This window comes from Excalfactoria chinensis, chromosome 1 (assembly GCF_039878825.1).
Source record: "Excalfactoria chinensis isolate bCotChi1 chromosome 1, bCotChi1.hap2, whole genome shotgun sequence".
In the NCBI taxonomy this organism is placed as follows: domain Eukaryota; kingdom Metazoa; phylum Chordata; class Aves; order Galliformes; family Phasianidae; genus Excalfactoria; species Excalfactoria chinensis.
This window is the reverse complement of record NC_092825.1, coordinates 384,175-408,421: the sequence shown is the minus strand read 5'-3', so window position 1 is coordinate 408,421 and position 24,247 is coordinate 384,175. Positions and strand designations below refer to the sequence as shown.

Sequence of the window (24,247 nt, the reverse complement as noted above, 5' to 3'; positions counted from 1 at the left end):
AGGCTGGGAGAGACCTTTGGAGGTCATCTGCTCCCATACCCCTCCCACTGCAGTCTCTCCACTTGGATTAATAGGACAGCTTTCTTGTGAGCTCTGATTCTAACACTTCCTGATACATCTCAGCCTTTTCCCCAAAGCCTTTCTGACTCTCCTCAAACAGCAGCTCACCCCGAGGGTGGTGACGCACTGAACAGGTTGCCCAAGGAGGCTGTGGATGCCCCATCCCTGCAGGCATTCAAGGCCAGGCTGGATGTGGCTCTGGGCAGCCTGGGCTGCTGGTTGGTGACCTGCACACAGCAGGGGGTTGGAACAGGATGAGCATTGGGGTCCTTTGCAACCCAGGCCATTCGATGGTTCTATGATCCAGCTGTTAGTGAGAGCTGCCTGAGAAAAGCAGTGATAAAAGGAGGAGCTGGGGTGCAGTTTCCCAGACTGAGGGATGCTTCCAAGAACCAAACCCAGCACCTGGGGGCTGTTCCAGGCTCCACAATTCATATTCCACCTATGACCCATTGTGGGTTAACCCTGATAGGCAGCTCAGCACCACGCAGCCGCTCAGCTGCTCTCCCCAGACAGGACTGGGGAGAGAATCAGAAAGGTAAAAGGTGAGGAAACTGAAATAAAGACTATTCAAGAGGTAAAAGCAAAAGCTGCACGTTCAAGCAAAGCACAATAGGGAATTCACTCACTACCGAGAATCAGCAGCACACGTTCAGCCACGGCCTGAGAGCAGGGCTCTCCGTGCACAGCAGCTGCCTGGGACATCCCTTCACACAGTACTCCTTCTTTGCTCCCAGCTGCTGTTACACCTGACCTAAAGGTCAGCTTTGCATGACGTTCAATACTGCATCAATAATGCCTACACCACAAAAGGAGCAAAGTGATGCTGTGAAGGAAGAGGTGGTGCAGGAAATCCCGAACTGAAAGAAGCAATGGGTGCTACTTCACTTCTATAGAAGGTCTGTAGTGGGGCAGCTCCACAACCATCATCCCTGCTGCGAGAAGACACGTCTCCCTGCCCCACGTCTGGCTAACAGCGTTTGCAGGAGAGGAGCTCCAGTACGAAACAGCCCCCGAAATGCACAAAGAGAAAAGGGAAAGGGTTTCACAGTCTGCTTTTCAGACCCACTCCAGACTAACAGATCGGCTCATTCTTTACCTTGGCAATCTCAGCAGCCATAAGCAAACACTGCGTTGGAGAAATGAGCTGAACACGAATGGCCCCAGAAGGAAAGTGGGTCCATCCTGCTGCTCCCGAGACCCAGAGCAAACTGCGGGCTGTGCCAGACACCGCGAGCAGCACCACGAGACCAGCAGGTCGCGCACCCGCCTGACAACAGCCCTGAACTGCACGGGAAGATTAAAAAAGGGAGAGAAGAGGATAAGAAAAAAAAGATGCAACTCACCAACATCGGACTCTTTGTGGGTTTTGATGATTTCAGCCAACTCAAAATTTCCTGCAATTATGGCCACCTGAAATGAGAGTGAGGGAAGAGAGTTGAGCGGCTCTGAGCAGCACCGACCGCTTGCACAGGCTGCGCCATATGGACTGACAACAGCTGCTTTCCGTGGGGGATGAGGAGCCAACAATTGTTCTGCCTCAGCTCGCCCAGTCAGTAACCCCAAGGTGAAAACACTCCCAGCATCGCAGGGAGAGCGTCTGTCGATGGTTGTGCACCAAAGGGTGGCAAAGAGCTCACAGAGCACCGTTCCCATCTCACGGCTCGGCGGTTGTAGGCTAGGAAAGGCTGGTAGGCACTGATAAGATCACTGAAGTGTTCAGGCACAAAGGAGCTCTGAGACCACCAATCCAACCCCAGCCCATCCCACTGCCCACGTCCCCAAGTGCCCCATCCCTGTGCTGACCCAACACCCCCAGGGATGGGGACTCCCCCCTGCCCTGGGCAGCTGTGCAGTGCTGAGCGCTCTTTGGAGCACAGCTTGGTCCCCATCTGCACCCTGAAACCACAAAAGTCACAACAGTTTTTTAAACAAATATTTTCAGACCTGGTTCTGAAAACGTGAAAGAACCAAAGTGAATCAGGAAGGAGAACACGGAAATCCATTGCTGCTCGTCAGAACAGTAAACTCGTGGAATTGCTGTGGATTGCTCGGGTCCTGCATTGGACAGACTGTGCCCCTGCCAGGACCATCCCCAAACCTCTGTGTGAGCTTCAGGTGGATGTTTGAGACCAACCTCCCCATCAGGAAATGGCTGGTACATTGGAGGGAAGGGAAGCCATCCAGAGCGACCCGGACAGGCTGGAGAAGTGGGGTCATGTGAACCTAAAGAGGTTCCATAAGGCCAAGTGCAGGTGCTGCTTTGGGTCGGGGCAATCCCAGGTGTTTGTACAGACTGGGGGAAGATCTCCTGGAGAGCAGCCCTGCGGAGAAGGACTTGGATTCCAAGGATGGCTATCGAGGATGCTGATTTGGCTCTGCACGCTCCAGCCAGCAGGCCAAAAGCTACAGTTAAGTTCCAAGGAATTGCAATAGCACTCAGTGAACTGTTGGCCTCTACGTCCAATACTCCTTCCTTCATTGGAACAGGTTGCCCAAGGAGGCTGTGGATGCCCCATCCCTGCAGGCATTCAGGGCCAGGCTGGATGTTGCTCTGGGCAGCCTGGGCTGCTGGTTGGTGACCCTGCACACAGCAGGGGATTGGAACTGGATGAGCATTGGGGTCCTTTGCAACCCAGGCCTTTCTATGGTTCCATGGGATGCTGAACCCCCCAGACACCGACGGAGCCGGGTGCAGCTCCAGCTGCTCAGCCCTCCTACAGGAACAGCTTTTGGAAACACGAGGTTCGTTTGCATTTTACCACCAGCTTGTGACGAGGGGCTATTTTTAACTCAGTGACTCAGTACAGCACGCACACCTCTCTACTATGATCCTTTATCAGCAGAAATAGTCTTACTATCCTCAGCTCAACAACGTTTACATGATTTATTTATTTCCCCAGGCCTGGAATTCACGCTCCAACTCCTCAGCCAGAAAACTCTACAAGATCAGCATTGGCCAGAAGGAAGGAGGCCTTCCATGTGCAACCTTACAATGAGCTCACAGTAACAGAGAAGTGAGTCCAAACCTGCTTTACCCCCAGCCTGCATCCAGCTGCAACCCCCCCTCTGTATGCAAACACTTCCCATGCAGGTGACAGCCTTGGAAACACCGCGGCTTCCAGGAGAGGTGAGAAGCAACGCACTGAAGGAGACGTCTGCCATGAGTATCATCTCATGTCAACCCCTGCGGAGGGAGAAGAGCTGTTTGCATTTCACAACCCAACTGGGAAATGCGAGGAAGATGAAAGGATTTCCCTTACTGCACTGTTGTCTCAGCTGGGGCTTTGCGGTTTTATTGATCCCAGTGTTGGAATGACCGCATCCAACAGACAACGTGGGACACCAGGGGCACAGCTCTGGGTCCTGCAGCTTTACTGAGGGCACAGAGACAGGAAACCTGTTCATTGTGGAATCACAGCATGGTCGGGGTCAGAAGGGCCCTCCAAAGGCCGCCAGGTCCCACTCTCTGCAGTAAGCAGGAACATCCTCAGCTCCATCAGTGCTCAGAGCCCATCCCCTGGCTCCAGGGGTGTCTGCAGGGATGGGCAGCACTGCCTCTCTGTGCAGCCTGTTTGGTTGTGTTTCCTAAGGATCGGGGCAGTTTCGTCTATCAGTCCCATACCCATCCACAGCAGTGCTGCAGGGGCTCCCCGCTATGCTTCCCCTTAGAGCCTTCAGCTAAGCCCAGGGCTCCAGGTTACCCACTCCCACCTGCAGCAGACTGCCCCATGGCCAAGAGGGCTCCAACATGCAGCAGATGTCTCCCATGGGAAGTGCAAAGAAGGGCTATCCTGGAATTGAAGAATATAATAAGAAAATGAAGCTGTTCTCCTCATGCAGTGGTGACACAACAGAGAGTACATGCACCTCAGATGCATATACTCACGAATATGAGCTCTGGGAGATCCAAGGAGGGTTAGCTTTATCTGCGCTTCAGGGCCAGAACAAATCCACAGCAAAGCTGCACTTCTCTCTGCTGAGGAAGGGACGGGTCCTGCAGGAGGCCACAAAGATGCTCAGAGGGCTGCAGCACCTCCCTACAAAGACAGGCTGAGGAGCTGGGCTTGTTCAGCATGGAGGAGAGAAGGCTGCGGGGTGAGCTCAGTGCAGCCTGCCAGGACCTGAAGGGAGCCTACAGACAGGAGGGGAGTCAGCTCATTGGAAGGGATGACAACAGCAGGATGAAATGGTTTGGAGTTGAAGGAGGGCAGATGGAGTTTGGATGTCAGAGGGAAGTTCTTCACTGTGAGAGTGGTGAGGTGCTGGAACAGCTGCCCAGAGAGGCTGTGGATGCCCCGTCCATCCCTGGAGGTGTTGAAGACCAGGTTGGATGGAGCCCTGGGCAGCCTGGGCTGGTATTCATTGTGGCGTGGGGTTGGAGCTCCATGATCCTGGAGGTCCCTTCCAACCTGTGACTTTGTGAAAGCAGCCCATTAGTTTGGTTGGTTGCAGGCAGCAATTTGGCACTGTAGCACCTCACTGTCCTCAGGCCCTAAGCAGCACTCGTACCCCACCCAACGCTGCTATTTCTACACCACTATCTGCAGAACATCTCCCATGAGAGGCTTTCCAGTGTTGATGGTTTTCTGTCTCTCAGATAACGGGGAACTGAACGTCTTCTTTTTGATCAGCACAATTTGCAGCAGCACAACACGAATGGGTGTCAGCACTTCTTGCAGCGCTGTCTACCTTCGCTGGGCCAGGAGCTCTGAAGCACGTTCTATATTTGTTCTAGGTTCCCAGAAGTCTGGCAGTCCTACTGGGCGGCTCCTACCGCTCGCAGACGGTGCTTCCATCTGGACTGCCATATGAGCAGAAACTCCCAGTGCCTCCCCAGCAATGTGTGCTGCCGTGACATGGCACAGATGCAGATAGTCTGCTGCTGCCAGGAGGTGTCGTTGGGGTCAGGCACTGTATGACTACACCGTAGACCAAACACTGCCTGCAAGCAATAGACAGACCTCCTGTGCATGAGCTGCACAGCTCATCTGAGACAAACACATCTCCGACGCCCTCTGTCTCTGCCAACCAACCGTGCAATGTGTTGGCAATGCCCAACTTACTGCCCGTGGTCTATACAGCAAAGGAGCCTTTATCTCTTTTCTTTTCCTATAGATCGGACTCACAGGCCTTGATTTAGAAGAGGCACTTCAGCCAGGCAGCGAGTTCTGCACCTCAGCCTGCAAGGAGTGTCTGCTCATCATCTGCATCAGGTAAAAGTACTTGAGAAACAGAAAAGAAACCCAAAGCTGCAGCCATTCAGCTCCATCCTAAGAGCCCTCCTGGTTGATTCAGGTGAGTCATATGGGTCTGCTGGAAAAGCACGAGGATTCCCCTGATGAGATGCATCACAAAACCATCCTAAAGAGAGGCAGATGATCCTGTGATCTCTTCCATCAAGAGGAGCAGGGAGTTCTGAACTCTGAATCCTCCTGGGAAGCTGCAAAACTTAAGGCAGCAGCATGGAAGCCTTTGAGCAGGAGAGGAAATACGAGCTGCAGACACAGAGGAGTAAATCTCGCTTCTCTCTGCAGTAGGGCTGACAGCCATCAGCACAGACAGCAGGGAAAACAGCAGAGCCTTATCCAAAAGCACAGTGTGAGCATCACCAGCAGCCTTGGTGTGGAGGGTCACCTCACCCCCCCTGCAGCCTGCCTCCATCTGTGGGCACTGGGCAGCTCTACAGGCAACAGATGGGATGCCCTGGAGGTCACCACTTCCATAAACCAGCCGTGCTGCAGGAAGGAGTTTCAGCTTCCCACATTGACCAAAGGTGGGCTGGTGGCATCTCCTGAAGGCTAAGGGGAAGATTCTGCAAGGGAAGAAATGCTTTGGCAGGAGATGGACACTGGGATCATCAAATCACAGAGAGCAATGCAAGGTCTGCAGATGGGCAGCACCTGGGAAAAGAAGCCAGGCTGAGGTCAGCAGTGATGGGACAAAAGGAGACGGACATCAGCTGAAACATGGTGGCACCCAACCAGGTGGTCCTGGGCAAGCGGCTCTGGGTGACCCTGCTGGTGCAGGGATTGGACCGGATGGCCCCAGAGGTTCCTTTCAACCCAGCATTCTGCAAAAACAGTGCCATGGCTACAGCAGAGGGGATAGATCAACCAACCAGTGCATCCCTCAGCCACCTTGTTCAGGTGGAATCGTGATGGACGGGGCCATCTAGTACGGAGAGCACAGGATGAAGAGGAAAGGCCAGTCCTCTCAACAGTGTCAGTTATCACCTGGGCTCTGCACCACTGAAGGATGCTCTCAAGGACCTGAGCAGCACAGATCTGTGCCCAGAACGGCATCAGAACTGGGTGGATGTGAGAGACATCCCGAGAGCTGCAGGCCTGAGCCTGAAGGACGAGGACCTGGTGGGCTTGCAGCAAAGTAGAGGCTTTAGTGTGACATCTGAAATAGGAGCGTGACTGCTGCAGGTCAGGGAAGATTTCAAGTCAGAAACATCACTGGGATAATGGAAACCGAGATGGCATCTGACTCAGAATTAGATCAGTCTCACACTGAAGGCTGGAGGAGGAGTGGGAGGAAGCCAGGAGGCCAGAAACCTGATCAATTCCTGCAAGACAAACTTCAAATGAAAAGAGAGAGAAAATAAATTAAATAAAATGATGATAAGGAGAAAGCCTTGAGAGAAGGTAAATAAAAAAGAGGAAAAGAACAAGTTCATCAGGCAAATGAAAGCTGCTTCTGGGTGAGCAGCCTACGCTGTGCCTGCAGCGGTACCTAGCACGCACCTTGGGGTGCCCCATAGAGGCAGAACAGGGGCAGGGGGATGCGTGTCCTATGCAGGGCAGTAGGCCTGGGGTACGTCTGTCTGGCACACATTCCTGGATCGTGCCCACGCTCAGGCTCTCAGAAAAAAAAAGCAACTTTCAGCCTGTTACACGAGGACAGAAAATCATTCATCATCAGATTGGCTTCTCGCGGTCTGCAGGCCAACACCAGCGATGGGAAGCCCGGAGTTCAACTGTATCATGATTGATAAGGGAAGCTGAACAGGGCAGCGATTGTAAAGCTGTCACAAAGAAAAGCCGTGGGCCAGTCCTCGGTCCGTCACTGGTGCAGCAGTGCGCAAAAGGCAAGAAGGCAGGATGGGGAGGAACAGGAAACATGCTCTTCCCAAGGGACGGAACGTGGGCAGGAATTTGGGGTGAGTGGAGAAAGACTGGTGGTAGGCGGATGGTTGGGCTGGATGGCCTTGGAGGTCTTTTCCAACCTTGGTGATTCTGTGGTTGTATGGAACTCGTCGCTTCTGATGGAGGAGGATGGCAGACAGCATTTGCAAACCAGAGCTGACGCCCCAAGGGAAGAACCCAGTAGGTTACAGAAAGTCAAGACAAGACGGCAGGGGAAGTTTTCATGCCCATTAAGACACCGGGACTTGGAAAGCTGGAGAAAAGAGGAGGATCAGCAGTGCTTTCAAGTACTTAAATTATCAGAAGCATTGACCACAGAGCCCAGAGCAGGAGCCACCCGGCTGCTTTGTCTGTGTACACCGAGCTGCTGGGGCATCTGAAATGAGACTAAGGCATACGCCAACCAAATAGGGGCTGAAGTCCCACTCACAGAGTGGGAATGCTGCTAATAAGAGAGCAAGCTCACTCATTTCATTCAGAAGAAAAGCAATTTCAGCTCTGCTGAGAGCAAACTCCCTTTTTTCTCCCTCTCCTGCTTTCCTCTTATTTCCCTCTGGTTCTAGCAGAGAAGCTGCGCTCATCTTCATGGCTGCACTAATGGCATTTCACATCTTTTCCCTTCTCTTTGCTGTGCAGACACATTTTTTGCCCCTGGTTGTATTTATCTGCCCCCCGTTGCCATTCATTGCTGCACCTTTCTCTCACCAGAGCAGCTTCCTGGCTGTTTAAAACAGCGAATATCAAAACATTTTCTAAGTCATTTAATGTAAGAAATATGAACTATCTCCTCAATACCTGCACTGTTTTCCAATCTCTTTGCAGCAGCCGTGTGCGGTACATCACCAACACTAACGCATATTTAGCATTTAGAATGCTTCACCACATTGTTTTCTCCTGCATACATCACACCGGATTTGGCACCACGGACTCTAATTAGATTTTATTCTTGTTTTAATGATAGTTTCTTTAGTTTTAGGAGAACCTTGTTAAGAGGAAATAGCACAACACGCCAAGTCTGACTGACAGGTTTATGAGTCCAGCTGACAGAAGCAGAGAGATGAAATTCAGGTCTAAGAAGATGCGTCCTGCTTGGCACGGAGAAAACAAATGCATAAATATAAGGCAGAGGAGAACCGGTTTCAAGAAGCAGGAAACAACACGTGGTAATATCAGCAACCTCAAACCATCCCAGACAGTGGGGATATTGCATCGACAAAAGTAATTCTAGGAGGAACCACGAGGAGCAAGGACCCACCTGGACTGATGGGAGTGGGTTTGGGACACGGGTCTTAAAGGAGGAATGCAGATTGACAGCACCAAGACTGGGGAAACCCTGACAGAACCGGGTCTGTTCACCTGAAACCTTAAAGCAGCGTTACGGAAAGGATGGCGACTAGGATGGTGACTAGTTTTCCCACCCACCCACAGCCGGAAGGACAAAAGCAACAATTAATTAAAAAGATGAAGAACTAAGAACAAGGCTGTGATTCCCTCAGCACGGCTGAGTACAGAAGAAAATGTGGTACCTGGGCCTCCAGCCAAAGGCACCCGTGTGCGAGGATACAGCACACTTACTTGTCCTTTGCCACGGCGGTGTCTTCAGACTGAGCCCAAGGTATGTGGGTTCACCAATATGAACTGATGGCTCATTTCCCCTGCAAGCCATGCTGCTGACACCTGGATTATAAGGGAGTTCTGAGTATGAAGGAGGTTGGAAGTTGGGTTGGTTCACTACCATGAAAGGCAAAGAGCCCAACCAGATACAACCCATCCCTCAAAGATTCCACATTTTCAATCTATGGATAGAAAATTCTACGATTCTATGATTTTAACCAGTTACATGGACTTCTAACAAACATGCTTTGGAATGCACAAAAATGTGCCATTTTCCCAATTGGACAGTAAAGGCAGCAAGTGTGAGAAAGGTACGCTGCATCTTTAGCACACAGCGGGTTGAACAAGGCTGGATGTGGCTCTGGGCAGCCTGGTCTGGTGAGTAGAGACCCTGCACATAGCAGGGGGGTTGGACGGAGATGAGCATTGTGGTCCTTTCCAACCCAGGCCATTCTATGGTTCTGTGATTCTGTGCTATTGAATAACCCCTCCAAGTGCCAACTGGAACTCTGCATCTCCAGAAACCACCTCAGGTCCTACAAACAGGACCCGAGGAAATGGCCACAAGTTGTATCAGATGAGGTTTAGACTGGACATAAGAAGGAACTTGTTCTCTCAGAGTGGTCAGGCACTGCAATGGCTGCACAGGGAGGTGGTGGAGTCGCCATCCCTGGCAGTGTTCAAGAGGCATCTGGATAGGGAGCTAGGAGAGATGGGTTAGTGGTTGCTGTAGGTATGGTGAAGGGAGGACGGTTGGACTGGATGATCTTGTAGGTCCTTTCCAACCTTGTGATTCTGTCATTCTATGATTCTATGAAATTATTCTGATCCCCACTGCACCAGCACTGGAGCGCAGGACCAGCCAGCTCCACACATCCCTACAGACCCACAGCCCCTACAACCTGAGTGCTCAACAGGGGAGGGCAGATGGAGGAGAAGGTTACCACCATAGTGACAACAAGGAAACACGGAGCTCATCAACAACAAAACATCACCAACATCCCCACAACAGCTCACATTTCTGGGGTCCGTACCAGCTCTGTAAAATGCATCCAACAGCAGCTGCTGTTTCTGTGCTTTACGCACATTGAGGAGCAGCAAGCCTGCATGAGTTCACAGATAGATGCAAAATAAGCAGCTCTGTCATTTCCTTCCGAGTCCACTTAGCACCAGCGCTCATCTACACGAGACGCATTGCTTCCCATAGCATCACAAGATACGATGCCGTTGGTTACAAGTCCAAACGCCACCAGTGACAACTGAAGTTAAATTAGACAAATCTCAGTTAACCAAAGGCATTTTGCAACAAAACTGTTTGAGAAAATTCTGTTGCCTGGGCAACATGACTGCAAATTGCAGAGTTCAGACCGTGATGCCTATTTTAAAGCAACAAGATACAAATCTTGGAAGAAGGCGCATCTAACAACCTGTTTGTATTGTGCTGAACGCCGAGGGAAATGATACGTTAAGTTTGCATCCAAGTGTAAATCTTTAAGGACTCGAGGCGGATCGTTCCGAGTGATTACCACGTTCTGACGCCCAGTTATGTGTGTGACAGGTCCAGAAGAGAGGGAGAAAGAACGAGTCATGAAGTGAGCAAGGTGTGCACAGAAAGGACGGGACACAGGAAAGCACTGCGGGATGGATGGAGTGCCCCAACAAGTCCTCAGAGCCGGGGAGCGCTGCCTTCATGCTTCCACTTTTGCTCCACAATTGGCTGTGACCATGAAGCAGCTGTAACTGAATGGGGAACCAGGTGGTCCCAATACACCACATTTCTGGCACGATGTGCCCTTGTGCCTGGTTTGGTGATCTGCCCATGAATCACCTCCAAGATCTGCAGAGCAGGAGAGAGTCACACAGCCAACACCTGTGGGAGAAACCTCCGGCGCTGGGAGTCAACTCAATGATCTCTGAAGGGTCTCCACGTCTGAACAGGGAACGATGCCACCACGGCCTTCACCAAAGAACATGGCTCCAGAGAAGAAACAACTTTGTTCTCCAGAACAAGATGGGGTGAGAGTATAAACAGGAGGGGGAACGGCTATCTATGAGAAAGATAGTGATAGGACAAGGGGGAATGGTTTGAAACTGAGACAGGGGAGGTTTAGGTTGGATCTGAGGAGGAAGTTTTCCACCCAGAGGGTGGTGACGCACTGGAACAGGTTGCCCAAGGAGGCTGTGGATGCCCCATCCCTGCAGGCATTCAAGGCCAGGCTGGATGTGGCTCTGGGCAGCCTGGGCTGCTGGTTGGTGACCCTGCACACAGCAGGGGGCTGGGACTGGATGAGCATTGGGGTCCTTTGCAGCCCAGGACATTTGATGGTTCTATGGTTCTAAGCAGAACTCTGCAAAACGAAACCAATGAGGGTAATATGCAAAGAGCAAACCCAACATAAGGGATCCACGCTACTTTTATGAGAGGGGAGCAGGCCAGGCTTCCTGAAAAGCACAACAACAAAAGATGTCACACTGCTGCCTTCTGCAAAAACGATGGCAATCTGATGTGAGATTCTCATAAATGACAGAACTTGAGTCTGGGAGGTGGGACTCCAGCCAAGTGGATGCAGAACTGATCAGAAAACCAGTTCCCGACTCTCCATTGAATTCCAAACAGGCGCTAAATGGGTGGAGCTGGACCACATTCCTGGTTCTCATGAGCAGCCTGGATGGAGGAACGCAAACTACTCTTGTTAAGCTCCTCGATGAGACAAACCTGAGAGGAAGCACAAGTTCAGTACAGGGTTGGAACCGAAATGATTGCTCAAAGCTCTAGAAATACATAAAGGAGAGGAAAACAAACATAACATTGTTCAGCAGAGACAAGCATAATTGCTATTTATGCATGAGGATTACAGAAGACAGAGTTGGACTCTTCCGAGGCACAGAGAAAGAAAAGGACGTGATGAGCACAAGTTGCAGTGGGGGAACTTTGGGCATAACATAAAGCAGCAGAACAGCTGGGCGCTGGGACACAGCACGAGACAGCAGCAGTGGTTGTGCTGGAAGGGATGCGAGGAGCTCCGGATCACATGCCGAACACGAGCCCACAAAATCACACTGTGGCAGAAAAGGAGCACTCTGCTGGGACTTACAGTCAGCGGCCTCATCTCCAGCATGTGCAATGTAATCACTGCTCTGTGCAGGGCAGGTGGGGTGTCAGCTGGAATGAGGATCTGAATTAAATAAAGGATGTGGGGAGAACCTGCAGTAAATCAATGGTAATGATCGGATTATGCTTTCAAGGGCTCTGCAGGAAAACCTGCATGTGCTGGGATATTTAGACCAGAGAACGGATGATCAGGTGGGAAAGGGGCAGCGAGGCCATAAAGGCAGAGAGAAGGCAGCTGCGGCAAGGACAAAAATAATCTGCTCTCAACAACCACGGAAAAGTGATGGGCTTAAAATTCAATAGGAAAGATTCAAGATAAATGTCAGGAAAAGCTTTCTGGGACAAGGAAGCACAGGGACTGCACATAGAAGGTCCAGCTTTGGAGGGTCTCAGGAGAGGTCATAATTAGAAAAGGTTTGGATGGAGCTGGTCCTTGGGGAGGCAGAGGAGCACACAAAGGGCCTCCACGTTCCTTCTCTGTCCTACCTGCCCATGGTCTCCACCTGTGGGTGGCAACGCTGAACAAAGGGAACACAGGAAACATCCCATCTAAACTCAGGGAGGTTTCAGTGTGGTGTCCCATAGCATCACAGAACAGGGCAGGGTTGGGTTGGGAAGGGGGAGGACAAGGTAGGTGGACAGCCAGCAGAACCACCAGCCTCCAAGATGGATGACTGGCCCCACAAAACCCACCCAGAAGCTGACTCCAGGCTCAGGAACGGTCACAGTGGCTGAAACCATGAGGTCTCTTCATTAAAGCTGGCATCATGAGATGGCCACCACCCGAGTTTGCCCAACCACAAGGGCCAGGCCAGAGCTGCTTCACTTTACTACAGATGGAGGAGATGAGGCACCCTCCTGTGCTGTGCCAGACAGAGCCTGCTCACCCCCCATGATGTGTCGCACTACCACGGCCAGATGGGAACATGGCTGCCCACCAATGGAGGCATGTAAGGAGCTTCTGCCAACCCCCTGTGCTGCCCAGCACATCCCCTGCATGCAAACATCACAACTCGTCCAACACCGAGCACACCTCTGCTCTGCAGGGATGCCATCTCTGCACACATACCCTCAATTCAGGCAACATTTTCCTACCGCCAAGCCAAACGTTTATCCAAAAGGCTGATAGTAGAGTTAAAACCTCTCCACAGCTGAGCACAGCACAGCCAAAGGAGCTCTGCATCAACAAAACCTGTGCTGCTCACAGCAAGGAACTGTGAGTACCTGTAACAACCACCGACCCCCAAAGCCCCGCTTAGAAGAATTCAGCCTGGAAACAAAATAAACAAAAAAATGCAGCTACCAAAAGGACAGACGACTTTCTGACAGATAAGAAGCGGCTCTGACTGCTACAGATCAGTGAAATGAGAGGAAGTTGGAAGCAACTGCTCGTGCTGTTTTCATACTCAGCATATGAGGATCCTGCACAGGTCACAATCTGACCAGGAGTGGCACAGGAACAAAAATTTGTGCAAAGTTTGACACTGAATGATTGTTAGGAAACTCGGCAGCCCTTAGTAACAAAAACTTCCAGTGCAGGGTTCACTTTTGGGCAGGTTCTCGTTACCACATTCATGAGCTGTAAAAGCTGCACTGGTACAGCAGGCTCACACAGTTTTAGTAGCTTTCCAGCATCCAGCTCAGAGTGGAAGTCACATGGAGACAACTGGATGCCCCATAGATCCAACCTACAGGTAACCTTTCTTACCTTGGAATCACGGGCAGCGCTTGGACACAACAGTGCTGGACCATCTGATGGGTCAGCCCACTGTGTGGGCCACAGAGAGGTGGGAGGAGATGAGGGAAAGGCCATCACTTGGCCAAGCAAAGAGGCTTAGGGGTGGAGAGATGAGGCGCCTCCACCAGAGGGCAAGGCACAGGGGCAGTCAGGTGTCTTCCATCTGCTGGGGATGGAGGACCAGAAAAGTACATGAAGAATGATGACTAATCCTTGACAACACATATACACAACAGATGTGAACCAGAAACACCCACATGTTAACAATGGGGCTCATTTCCCTTTGCACTACCATGGGAGCTCAAGCTCATCTCCATCACATTGTTTCACTCCTTCTGAGCTGGAACACAAAGGCACAGTGTGCCCAGGGCCATTCCAGACCTTGGGAGGAGGAGATCAGTACCTCAGATGGCTCCAGGATTGACCAGTTCACAGTAAGCAGCACATGAGCAGGGCTGCTCAAGGAACTGAAGCCAATCCCCCAGCCCACGTGCCCACCTGTGCTATGGGTGACACTGAAGCAGCTGCAGCCCTGCACTGAGGGATTCATGCACCCACCAGCTGCAAACTGCTCTGAGGTGGTGCAGTAATATAGCCCCCGGAAAAGGCAGGGGCTGAGTCCCAGGTGTCCAGATGGGAAAGATCAGACGTGAAAATACTCAGCAAGTGATTCTGATGTCACTCGGACGCTGACAGTGCTTCCCTGCAGCTGGGTTTGTCATGGCTGTCATAGAGAGGATTGGTCATCAGATCATCTGGAAACACGACAGGGGCAGCAGAAGTAACCTCCAAAACTCTCCAGATAAGAAAGACTCACACCGACATCACGACCACAAACTCCACCTTAGAGCTGTAAGGTTTGGGAAGGAAAACTGGAAGGCAGTGCTGTTACCAAAACAGAAAAGGTTTCCCTGTACGGAGCATCTTGCTGGTGTCTCCAACGGGTCACCTACAAATGCATAAGCTCTGATACAGAGGTACAAAACCAGCAGGTATCTCCAAGGACATGGAGCAGACAGAGACAACCCCTTCTCCTGGCTCATCTCTGTCTGTGCAATTCAGACATCAGTGTGGATGCATCAACAGCTCGTTGGGGAAAAATAATCATTGGGTGGTTCACAACAGAGTGGTCATAAAAGGGGTCATTGACAGCCACACTGACAGGACACTGCTTCATCCAGACCACATCCTGCAGTGTCTGATCCCAACAGACCATATAGCTCCAACCCCTGCTGTGGGCTGGGTGTCCCCCAGCTCAGGCTGCCCAGGGCCTGCCCACAGCCATGGGCACCTCCAGGGATGGGGCGCCCATGTGCACACTGTTGCCTCGTGGCCACTGGGACTCCAAAGTCCTTCTTGGCAGAGCTGCTCTCAAGGAGTTCTCCCACTCTGTGTCCGTAGCTGGGACCGCCCCAATTCAACACCTGTGCTTTGCCCTGTTGAACCTCATCAGGTTCTGGTTGGACCATTTTTGAGCCTGTCCAGGTCCCTCTGGATGGATTCTTTCCTTCAACTGCATCACCTGCGCCTCTCAGCTTGGTGCCAGCAGCCACTCTGCTGAGGGTACATCCAACCCCACTGTCTGCCTCATTGATAAGGACACTGGAGAGCACCACCCCCAAGGACAGAGGTATCAACCACTCCTAAGGACGGAGGTATCAGCTCTGGCCCAGGACAACAGTAAGTTGCAGAGTGCCAGGAGGTGATGCTCAGCCCTCACCTGCAGCCTCATGGAAGATAACTGGAGAGATTACAACTTCCAAACCCTCCTAATTAGTCGGTGCCATCTCAAGTCATCTCAGGCCACTGACACCGAGCTATCTGATTAATGGTAACAAGGAAATTAACACGAGGTATGTGCAGTAAACAGACTAAATAGCTCTGCAGAAGCAGAGGACTTTATGTGAGCTCCCAGCAGCCACAGAGCCGCTCTGGCCAGCACTCCCTGCCTCACGCTGGCTTGGTTTCCTCCGCTGTGCTGAAATTCAGCCAGAGAGAGGTAGCACCCCATTACCATGGCTACACAAAGACGATGCATAAGAAAGTGCGAGACTTTGCAGTGGGCAGCAGCTAAACAAGATGCTGCAATCTTGAGCAAGCGATGTAAGCAGAGGCAGAGAGCTCCTCTTTGAAAGCCAGGAGCTGATGGGAAACATCGCGCTGGTATCAAATTCGGGTTCGGATCAGGTTATGCTGCTGTCAGGAAACAAACCGACTGGGTTACCAAGCACATTTTTCATTCTCTGGAAGGCAAACTTCCAATTAGTCACACTACTTCAAAAAGAAAGGCAAGCGCTGCTTTTCCCTCATTAGGGTTCTCAGGGCTCTGCAGGACGTGCGCAAGTCAGAGCTGCAGCCATTGGCTCTCTCCAGCCACCACCTCCACGTCTTGCAAATGCCCAAAGCAAAAAGGTTGGAATCGAGAGGTGGAGAGAGGACAAAAGTTCAACTCCTTCAACGAGGAGGAAACGGTTTCCTGGAAGAAATCCTTCCCTGGAAATAAATAGTTTCCCATTAAGCAGATGAGCGATCAGTTCCCAGAAGCAAAGCTCCTCGAAGAGCCGCAGCCCCACTGCCTCCATCTGCATGAGCCCAGCCTGCACTGAGCGCTCTGTTTGACCTTCCAGGACCTTTCTGCTCCTGGCATCCAAGCCAACACGTAGCAGAGTGTAAGCAACATGGCCTCAGTCTTCATACAGAAATTCCTCCTAAGAATTTAAGCCCACCTTTATTGGGAGCCTCACACCCAGATGTAGCACTCCAGAATGGGCTTCACAAGGACAGAGCAGAGAGGGACAATCCCCTCCCTGTCCCTGCTGACCACCCCTCTGCTGCTGGAGCCCAGGATCCCATTTGCTTTCCAAGCTCCAAGTGCACACTGCTGGTTCCTGTTCAGTTCTTCATCCACCAGGACCCCCGGGTCCTTCTCTGCAGGGCTGCTCTCAAGGTCTGCTCCTAATAGCGGTGTCTCCAACAGCCATGTGTAATTTGTACACACTTAAGTTGTGCACACTTGTTTCAGGACTGCTTGTTGAGTTTGTATTAAAACACACTTCACCCGAGAAAGACAGGGAGCTGCTGGAGAGGGTGCAGAGGAGGCCACAAAGATGCTCAGAGGGCTGCAGCACCTCCCCTACAAAGACAGGCTGAGGAGCTGGGATTGTTCAGCATGGAGAAGAGAAGGCTGCGGGGTGAGCTCAGTGCAGCCTGCCAGGGGAGTCAACTCTTTCAAAGGGCAGATAATAGCAGGACAAGGAGAAATGGTTTGGAGTTGAAGGAGGGCAGGTTGAGGTTGGATGTCAGGGGGAAGTTCTTTACTGTGACAGTGGGGAGGTGCTGGAACAGGCCTTCTAACTTCTGTTTTCAGTTTATTCACAGCAAGTTTATGAGCAGCAAAATTGTCCTAGATGGCAATAGCTCCTCCTTCCCACCTCCATTACACACAGTTACACAAGTAGAGCTCTTTCAAATCTCCCACCACAACAGCAGCCTCACAGCCCCTCCCACACCCAACACTTTGCTCCCTCTTGCTCCACCAAGTAGGCCAGGGCCAGAACAGGCATCCTGAATGCACAGATTTGTTCCAGAAGCTTCAGCCTACACAAAGGGTCGTCCCAGAGGCCGCCCCAGCACTTCTTGGGGCCCCACAGGGCTCTGTGTTAGGGCAGTATGGTCAGGTTGTGGTTGGACTTGATGATCTTGAAGGTCTTTCTCAACCTGAGCAACTCTATAACTCTATGACTGGTGCTCACTGCCTCACCTGGAATGCTGTCTGGCTGTTGTAGTTGCGGATCTCTTTGCTCGCACCACGGAAGAGGAGAACCCGAGCGCAGCTCTCCTGGAAAGGAGGAAAGGAGAGACTGATCAGCACCATGGACAGCAAAGGAGATAACAAAGAGGCAAACCACCTCGTGTCACTGAGCTTGGAAAGCCTCCTTTGGAGAGAGAGGGATGCATAAGGATGCTGAACCCCCATGGCTTGGTCACCCCCAGCACTGAGCTGACCACGCCACCATCTGCGTGCCAACTGCAACATATATAACCCATTTGTCCAACCCATCCCCTAAAAAGCCACAGATCAATTTCCGTACACCATCCCACGTTGCAAATCACAACAGCATTCAATTTTTAACACTTGACACTTCAGAAACATAAATCCTTTACAGTGAAACCCACACGCGCAACCTCGAGTACTGTGTCCAGTTTTGGGCACCTCAGCACAGGAAGGACATGGAGGTACTGGAGCAGGTCCAGAGAAGGGCAACGAGGCTCGTTAAGGGCTTGGAGAATCAGCCCTACGAGGAGAGACTAAGGAAGCTGGGGCTGTTTAGTCTGAGGAAGAGGAGGCTGAGGGGAGACCTTATTGCCGTCTGCCAGTACCTGAAAGGTTCTTACAGTGAGAGTGGGGCAGGTCTCTTCTCACTAGTGACAAGTGACAGGACGAGGGGAAATGGCCTCAAGTTGCGCCAGGGCAAGTTCAGGTTGGATATTAGGAAGAACTTCTTTACAGAAAGGGTGGTTAGGTACTGGAATGGGCTCCCCAAGGAGGTGGTTGAATCGCCATCCCTGGATGTGTTTAAGAGCCGTTTGGATGTGGTACTCAGATTTAGCAGAGTTTTTTTAGAGATGGGGTACTGGTTGGGCTGCGGTTGGACTTGATGATCTTCAAGGTCTTTTCCAACCTGGGTAATTCTATGATTCTATGATTCTATATGAAACCTCCAGGAAGGAGCAAAACCCACATGAGAAGCACTTGGATACTGACCTCTACATCTGGGAAAGAGACCAGTGAGTCTGGAAGGTCAGAGAGGGCTCCACCACCTCCCCCTCCCATCACTTCTCTGGAGCTGAGGCCACACACAGAACTCAAAACAGAAACGATGCCCTGCATCGCAGGAGCAGCCTTCTTAAAATTCGGATTGGTAATAAGATGTTACGTGCTTTTGTACCACGACAGCTGCAGGTCCTGCCCCAAAAGCCCCACGTGAGGCAGGTGCTCTCCTCAATGTTAAATGAGGGCACCTGGGCGCAGTGTGTGCGCTCTCCAGGCAGACAAACTGCCCCCTTCCCACCAGCGATGGGGTTTTGCTGCACGTGGTGTGAAGAAGGAACGGGAACCAGAGGAACAATTATGGAGCAGCTCGGGTGGTAAATCAGTAAAAACACCCTGGAATAAACCACGGATCTTGAGAAATCCAACATCAGACTGATGCCACCAGCAGCACCTCGCCCTGGGCGGAGCGTGGGGAGAATCCAGAAGGACTTTGTTAGGTCTTGGGGCTGTAACTGCCCTGAGAATGTGCCTCAGCCTGATGCCGTGCCCTTGGGCAGGTTCCTTGTCTGTGCTTTCTGTGTCCTCGTGCCCCAAATCGCACAGAGTACCTGGTTATAGAGAGCACAGATGTGAAGAGCGGTGTTTCCTGAGGCGTTCTGCGCAGTCATGTCAGCGCCATAGAAAAGAAGATGCTCCAGGTGCTGAACGTGGCCGTAGCGACATGCCTGCAAGAGGGGAAAAAAACTGAGAAACAGAACGAGGGGGAAGCAGGAAAATGATAAACCTCATGGAATCCTTCCTCCTCTTGTGGATTCAGGACAGATTCAGATCGGATGTTAGGATCATAGAATGGCCTGGATTGAAAAGGACCTCAAAGATCATCTCATTCCAACCCCCTGCTGTGGGCAGGGTCGCCAACCAGCAGCCCAGGCTGCCCAGAGCCACATCCAGCCTGGCCTTGAATGCCTGCAGGGATGGGGCTTCCAAAAATGCTCTCTCCAGAAGAGAGGCCAGGTGCTGGAATGGGCTGCACAGGGACGTGGTGGAGCTGCTGCCCATAGAAGTGTTCAAGAAATGTTCAGATGTTGCACTGAAGGATGTGGCGTGGTGGGAAATATTGGTGATATGTGGATGGTTGGACTGGATGATCTTGGAGGTCTTTTCCAGACTCGGTGATTCTATGGTTCTATGATTCCTCTGCCACATCCACTTGTTAATGTGCCAAACGGGGGCAGGTAGAACTCTGGTTTTGTACCCAAGACACCTCAGCTGTTGGCCCAAGATCCCAAAGTGATGCCCTGTGGCAGCTGAGGCAGCCCAAGTGTGAGGCCTGCACTGGGGCAAAGCTGAACCCCACATGCAAACCCCTGAGCAGGAACACATCCCCCTGCTGGCCATGCAGCCCCCACCACCCACCAACACCCCGTGTCCTGCAGCGCCTGAGGGCTGCGCCAGGCCCAGCAGACTTCATCCATATCCACCTCACCTGGTGGATCTCCTGCCAGCCATTCTCATCCACACAGCCCAGCCTGGCGTAGTCGTGCAGCAGCAGCTCACAGCAGTAGGGATCTCCTCCCACCATGGCACTGTGGTACAGCGGTGTCAGCCCCCGGCTGTCCTTGTAGTCTGGGGAGGCTCCCAGGTCCAGCAATGTCTGCAGGAGAATCATAGAATCATTAACATTACAAAAGACCAGTAAGATCATCAAGTCTCACCAACACTGGGATGGTGGACTCACCAGCACTGGGATGTGGGACTCACCAGCACTGGGATGTGGGACTCACCAACACTGGGATGTGGGACTCACCAGCACTGGGATGTGGGACTCACCAACACTGGGATGTGGGACTCACCAACACTGGGATGTGGGACTCACCAGCACTGGGATGTGGGACTCACCAGCAGCGCCGCGTGGTTGCGGCAGCGCACAGCTTTGTGGAGCGCCGTCATCCCCTCCCGTGTGCGGAAGTCCAGATGTGCTCCCCCGTTCCTCAGGGCTTTGATCATCTCAGTGCTGAGCTCCAGCTGAGCCGCCGCCGTCAGGGGACACTCTGCAGAGCACCAAGAAGCCGAAGTGAGAAATGTGGGCACTGCTACGTCTGCTGCCCACCTCCAGCACTGCAGCACATGCTGACAAGGGAGCTGCAAACAGCTCCTGCTGTTGGACACCAGCTGATCTTCTATAGCACTGTGCATAGAATGATAGAGTTTTCATTCACTGCCCCACACCCGCAGCACTGAGTGGTTGGTGCGACCCACATGCAGGACCTGGCACCAGGCATTTGGCCACGTTGAAGCTCATCCCAGTGGCACACAGAGGGCCTGGCCATGGGCTGCAGACTGCCCACCAGTTTAACATGGGTGTGGGATGAGAGCTTGGAGGAGAGGGAAAGGAACACGCTCGCAGTTTAATGAATGAACGCCATTGCTGTCTCTTAGGCTGCAGGAAAGGACACATCTGGGCACAGCATTTATGCAAAGGGTAAGAGAAGAACAAGGTGAAAAAGAGTGCCTTTGTTCAGTTTCTCTCTGTAACAAGGTGAGGAGAAGGACTGCTGCTGTGGAGGGCAATGCACAGCTTTACACCACCGCATCACTGCCAGCATCCATGGAGCTGTCCTGAGCCCTTCCGCACACAGGTGCCCTGCAGCCAGTCCTCACCCCATCGCATCACCAGCAGCAAACCCCAAGCACGGACTGCTCATCCCCAAGGGCCTCCATGCAGCACCCCTCTCACTGCTAACAGTCCTGGCCTGTCACACACAGAACCCACAGCAACATGCTGGGCTGACTGCAGGCCCAGCTCTGCCCAACACATGGGTCCCACGTCCAGAGAGCACGCAGTGTGTGAGGACAGAAGTTCCTTTGTACTGCACTGCTGCAGTTCTTCCTACACTTTTTTCCTGTGCCTGTGCTCTCTTTGTTTTGCTAGGAGAAGCTGAGGATGAAGAGCACGTGTTAATTGCACCCGAGGCGTTCTGGCAACCCTCATGTGTTCACTTCTGTGCAAGCAGCCAATCCCAGCACAGCTGCATTGTGAACAACAGATCTGTGCTCCTGCACCCTGAGCACACACAGCCCCAGTTCCAGGCAAGCTCCCATCGGCGCCGGCCCCATTACCTATTAAGCCACAATCCACACTGCTGCACACAGCCAAGAAAGTGCCTTTGTGAATGCAACCATCTCTCCAACAAGGCATGAGCAGCTCTGCTGGGACTGGGCTGAGACCTCCGGCATCTCCAGGGAACTCAGCAGCGGGGCAGGAGGTACCGGGGTGGGACAGGAGACAGAAGTCCTGCACTAACAGCAGGAGGGAAGTCATGAACCAATGGACATCCCGTGCTGGAAGGGACCCCCAAGGATCACTGCCTCCAACTCCTGGCTCCACACAGCACCACTCCAGATTCAGACCCTACAGCTGAGAGAGCCAACACCACCTCCTAAAGGTGAATGTTGAGTGACAGGACCTGGGCTATGGCTGTTGTCTGCCCCAGGAAAGCTCAGCACATGTTGGAAAGAGAAACTAGGAGTAAGCACAGGAGGTCCAGGTGAATGCGGCACATCTCCCTCAGCCTCCTCACCTACAACACAGATCTGGCCCCTTTCTGAACTTCTAGAACTGAAAGCTCAGACAGTGCTGTGTCACCTCCCCCTTACGTCAGTCAGCTCAGAGCAAAGGGAAACCCCTGTTCTGGAAACCGAGCGGGTTGCATTAACTGCTGTATGTTGAGCAGGATGATCACACAGTCATGAACTGCAGGGGTTGGAAGGGGATAAAGCCATCATTGAGTCCAACCCCTCTACAAAAGCAGGCACTCTGCAATAGGTCACACAGGTCAGCGTCCAGACGGGCCTCAGGTATCTCCATAGGAGGAGATTCCATAATGACCCATTAACAATTTCTGCAGGGATCTTCTCTTCCCTGGGTCAAGAGGTGAAGGAAGAAAACCTCACAGAAACTGAGAAGGGGTGAATCCGTTTTATACTGCAAAGTCACTGAGAAAACAATGCTGCAGTTTCCAACAGCCTTCAGGCAGGGAGGAAGAAACTGTGTCTGCTGCACGAGTGGCTCCAGAAGAAAGAATCATAGAATTACGGAACCATCAAATGGCCTGGGTTGAAAAGGACCCCAATGCTCATCCCATCCCAGCCCCCTGCTGTGTGCAGGGTCACCAACCAGCAGCCCAGGCTGCCCAGAGCCACATCCAGTCTGGCCTTGAATGCCTGCAGGGATGGGGCATCCACAGCCTCCTTGGGCAACCTGTTCCAGTGCCTGGACGCAGCCCTGCAGATGGGGCCTCCCAAGAGCTGAGCAGAGGGGGACAATCACCTCCCTGTCCCTGCCGGCCACCCCTTTAAATGCAGCCCAGCACACAGCTGCCTTCCGTGCTGCAGGCGCACACTGCTGCCTCACGTCCAGCTTCTCTCCCACCAGGACCCCCAAGTCCTTCTCCGCAGGGCTGCTCTCCAGGAGATCTTCCCCCAGTCTGTACAAACACCTGGGATTGCCCCGACCCAAAGCAGCACCTGCACTTGGCCTTATGGAACCTCTTGAGGTTCACGTGGCCCCGCTTCTCCAGCCTGTCCGGGTCGCTCTGGATGGCTTCCCTTCCCTCCAATGTACCGACTGCACCGCTCAGCTCGGCGTCATCTGCCAGTGCTGAGGCTGCACTCGATGCCATCGTCTGTCACCGATGGAGATCTGAAGAGCACCAGAGAGATGCTGCTTGTGACCAGCCTCCACCTCGACACAGACCTCAGATCTCAGCCCTTTGGCTGCATCCAGCCGCCAATTCCTAATCCTTTGAACAGCCCGTCCTTCGAATCCACACCTCTCCAATTCAGAGAGCAGACTGTGCTGAGGGCCAATGCCAAAGGCCGTGCAGAAGTGCAGGTAGACGACATCCATCGCCCTTCCCCCATCCACCGAAGCCGTCACTCCATCACAGAAGGCCGCCAGGCTGGTCAGGCACGATCTGCCCTTGGGGAAGCCACGCTGGGTGTCTCAAAAGCTTCAGCTGCAGAAGGATGGTGCCCCCAAAACCTTGTGGGTGTGGGTCCCCCTCCACTCTTAGAGGATAACATTGAACAAAGGGTGCTTGCATTTACCCAAACTTCTGAAGGCCTGGTCACATGGAGAGGAACATTTGGTTTTGGGGCTATTTGCAGTATCTCTGTCAGACTTACCCCAGAGACCCATCAGATAAAAATGCACAGCTAATAGCAACGCTGTTTTGACTAGAGAAAAAAGAATAGATTTACTACAGTGATTTTGCAAAGGGATAGATGAGAAATTAAAAATAGAAAAAGCTGCAGTGCATAAGTGCTATCTTTGCTAAATACCAAGTGCTGGAAATATGGCCATTTATTTATTCCATCTCTTGAAACCTTAGCTGGAGTGCTGCCCACATTACCATCATTCTGCTGATAGACCTGAAAGCTCTGGGTTAAAAGCTCAATACGGGAGTATTCTCATCGATGAAAGGACAAAGGTTTTCAAAGAGCAGGGTTTTTCAGGCATCCAGGAGAGGGGACGTTTGGCTTTGCAGCCATTGAGGCTTTAAGTAAAGCAATGCAGCGCTTAACTCAAGACACACAGAATGAATAATTATTGAGACTTTCCACTTCAGCATTTGATGCACGCTGCCTTCAGCTCAGCCTGAGCAAAATGGGAAAGGCAGCATCCAGATGAGGGGGGGAGGAGCAGAGCTCACTGCACAGCACCAGAACTCAGGGGCAGCACCTGAGGACGGAGGGGGGACCGCGGCCAGAAAGGAAGGAACTGTCTGGAATTA

At 52.3% G+C, this 24,247-nt stretch overlaps 1 protein-coding gene across 7 annotated transcripts in view; it reads right to left on the bottom strand.

Annotated features, from left to right (window-relative positions):
* Positions 1-24,247, bottom strand: part of SHANK3 (SH3 and multiple ankyrin repeat domains 3) — a 275,165-nt gene that overhangs the window by 191,144 nt on the left and 59,774 nt on the right. For all 7 annotated transcript variants that reach the window (XM_072344180.1, XM_072344169.1, XM_072344200.1 and 4 more), the window contains exons 7-11: positions 20,352-20,503; positions 19,939-20,106; positions 19,061-19,177; positions 17,439-17,516; positions 1,407-1,473 (exon numbers count right to left, since the gene is read on the bottom strand). In XM_072344180.1, the coding sequence (XP_072200281.1) occupies positions 1,407-1,473; positions 17,439-17,516; positions 19,061-19,177; positions 19,939-20,106; positions 20,352-20,503 (582 nt within the window). The remainder of the gene's footprint in view (positions 1-1,406; positions 1,474-17,438; positions 17,517-19,060; positions 19,178-19,938; positions 20,107-20,351; positions 20,504-24,247) is intronic.